Source organism: Cynara cardunculus, assembly GCF_001531365.2.
Source record: "Cynara cardunculus var. scolymus isolate 2C chromosome LG 15, CcrdV1, whole genome shotgun sequence".
NCBI lineage: Eukaryota > Viridiplantae > Streptophyta > Magnoliopsida > Asterales > Asteraceae > Cynara > Cynara cardunculus.
This window is the reverse complement of record NC_037542.1, coordinates 16,999,047-17,000,885: the sequence shown is the minus strand read 5'-3', so window position 1 is coordinate 17,000,885 and position 1,839 is coordinate 16,999,047. Positions and strand designations below refer to the sequence as shown.

Sequence of the window (1,839 nt, the reverse complement as noted above, 5' to 3'; positions counted from 1 at the left end):
GGGGGGGGGGGGGGGGGGGGTTTGTAACATCTTTGATGAATCCCACATTGCTGATTACAAGGAGGAAGATTCGGGTCTGGCCTGACGAGGGCATTAGGAGTTTAAGTGGGGGAGTTTGTAACAACTCGTTTCACATGGATAGAAATTGGGATTTGTGAGCTCCTTATAAGCCTCAAGTTGTGAGCTACCAATAACTTTCACCATGGTGTTTAGTTGGATTCGAAGTTATTGGGCGTGTCTGTTGCTTTGGGCTTTGGGTGTTATATGAAATATGAATACTTCCTTTTTATTTTATTTATTCTTATTGTGGTATGTTTTTGGTGATTGCAGTTACTGCGAGAACGTAGTATGCTTTACTGCATTTGTAGGAAGCCATATGATCAGAGACCAATGATTGCTTGTGATAAATGTGACGAATGGTATCACTTTGATTGTATCAAATTGTCTTCGGCACCAAAGAGTTACATTTGCCCTGCATGTAAGGTCGATACAGCAAACGAGGATAAATGTACTTCATCATCAATTGAACAAGAAAGGTAAGTGCACTTTCCCAAACCTCTTTAAATTTTGAGAAATAATTTTTACCGACCCCATAAAAGTTACAAGTGCTCATATAAGTCTATTCATTTAGACCAATTTCTCTCAAGAGTTGTGTATTCCAACTTGCAATAGACATAGAAGATTCGTTCTCAAACCTTTTTTTAAGCGAAGGGAGGAAGAAACAAAAAAACCATGTGTTCTTTAAACTTTTTAGGGGGGAAAATATTATTTATTTTACTCCCAAATGTAGGAAGAAAAGGAGGGAAAGATTATCAGAAAGGAGTTGTGATCTTTTATGACAGAAATACCCTCGTAAAGATAAAGTGAGAAAAACAAATATAAGTGGTATACTTGTAAAGGTGAGGTTAAGGGGAAAACCCCCAAAAAAAAAGAAAAACCGAGGAATAGTCTGATAACCATTCATCTAGACGGTATGCACATGTTCATACAAGTATTTGAAGATGTTTTCTGGTTTCTATGCATGTGTGCATACCGGACAGATGAACGAGTTATTAGAGTGTTCTCTAGTTTTTCATTTTTTTTCCGGTTTTCCCCCGAACCTGATCCTATCTGTAAAAATTGACACATTTTTTTTTCTTTTTGCTCCAGTTCAAGAACAAGAAAAGTTGTTCCCTTTCCATTCCATTCGATTCTTTCCCTTCCGAACAAAAATAGAGAACTTCCTTTCCATTGTTTCCCTCTTTTTACTTTCCATTATTTTCTTCCCAAATTCGAGAACTCAAGAACACAGTGTTCGGAAGATGTAAATGGGTTTTGGTAGATCTTTTTATACATTACATGTGAGATGGTTTGACTTTGACAGGTCAAATGGGGAATGCGAAGAGCCTCAAACGCCATCTCCGAGACCAGTGGAGTTGAGAAGGGAAGCAGAGAGATCAAAGATGGCGGAAAGCAATGATATTAGCCGAAGGCGATGCAGTGGTATTGAACGCCTCTTATGGAGAAACCGAAAGCCTTTTAGAAGAGCGGCTAAAAAACGTGTAGAGCTCGAGATTTTTTCTCCATTTTTTCATGTACATGAATGAAATGTTAAAAGAGAGGTGGATTAAATGGGAATTTGATCATTTAATTCATATTCAATTTATTCTTAGGTTTTAGTTTTATGTATTAGCCTTTTCTTCTTCTTTTCTTTTGATGACAAACTGTATTTTGTCATCTCATAGTTATCATAACTCTTTGGTTTAGTTGTAATGTTGAACCTTTTTGTTTTTACCCAACACAAAACATTCTTGAAGGCCTCTTCTATCTATAGTTGATAATTTATAAAGCTTAGGGACC

At 36.9% G+C, this 1,839-nt stretch overlaps 1 protein-coding gene across 6 annotated transcripts in view; it reads left to right on the top strand.

Moving 5' to 3' along the window:
* Positions 1 to 1,839, top strand: part of LOC112528803 (lysine-specific demethylase rbr-2) — a 25,625-nt gene extending 23,786 nt beyond the window's left edge. For all 6 annotated transcript variants that reach the window (XM_025139884.1, XM_025139889.1, XM_025139885.1 and 3 more), the window contains 2 exons: positions 331 to 536; positions 1,364 to 1,839. In XM_025139884.1, coding sequence (XP_024995652.1) covers positions 331 to 536; positions 1,364 to 1,586 — 429 coding nt within the window. In that variant the 3' untranslated portion in view covers positions 1,587 to 1,839. The remainder of the gene's footprint in view (positions 1 to 330; positions 537 to 1,363) is intronic.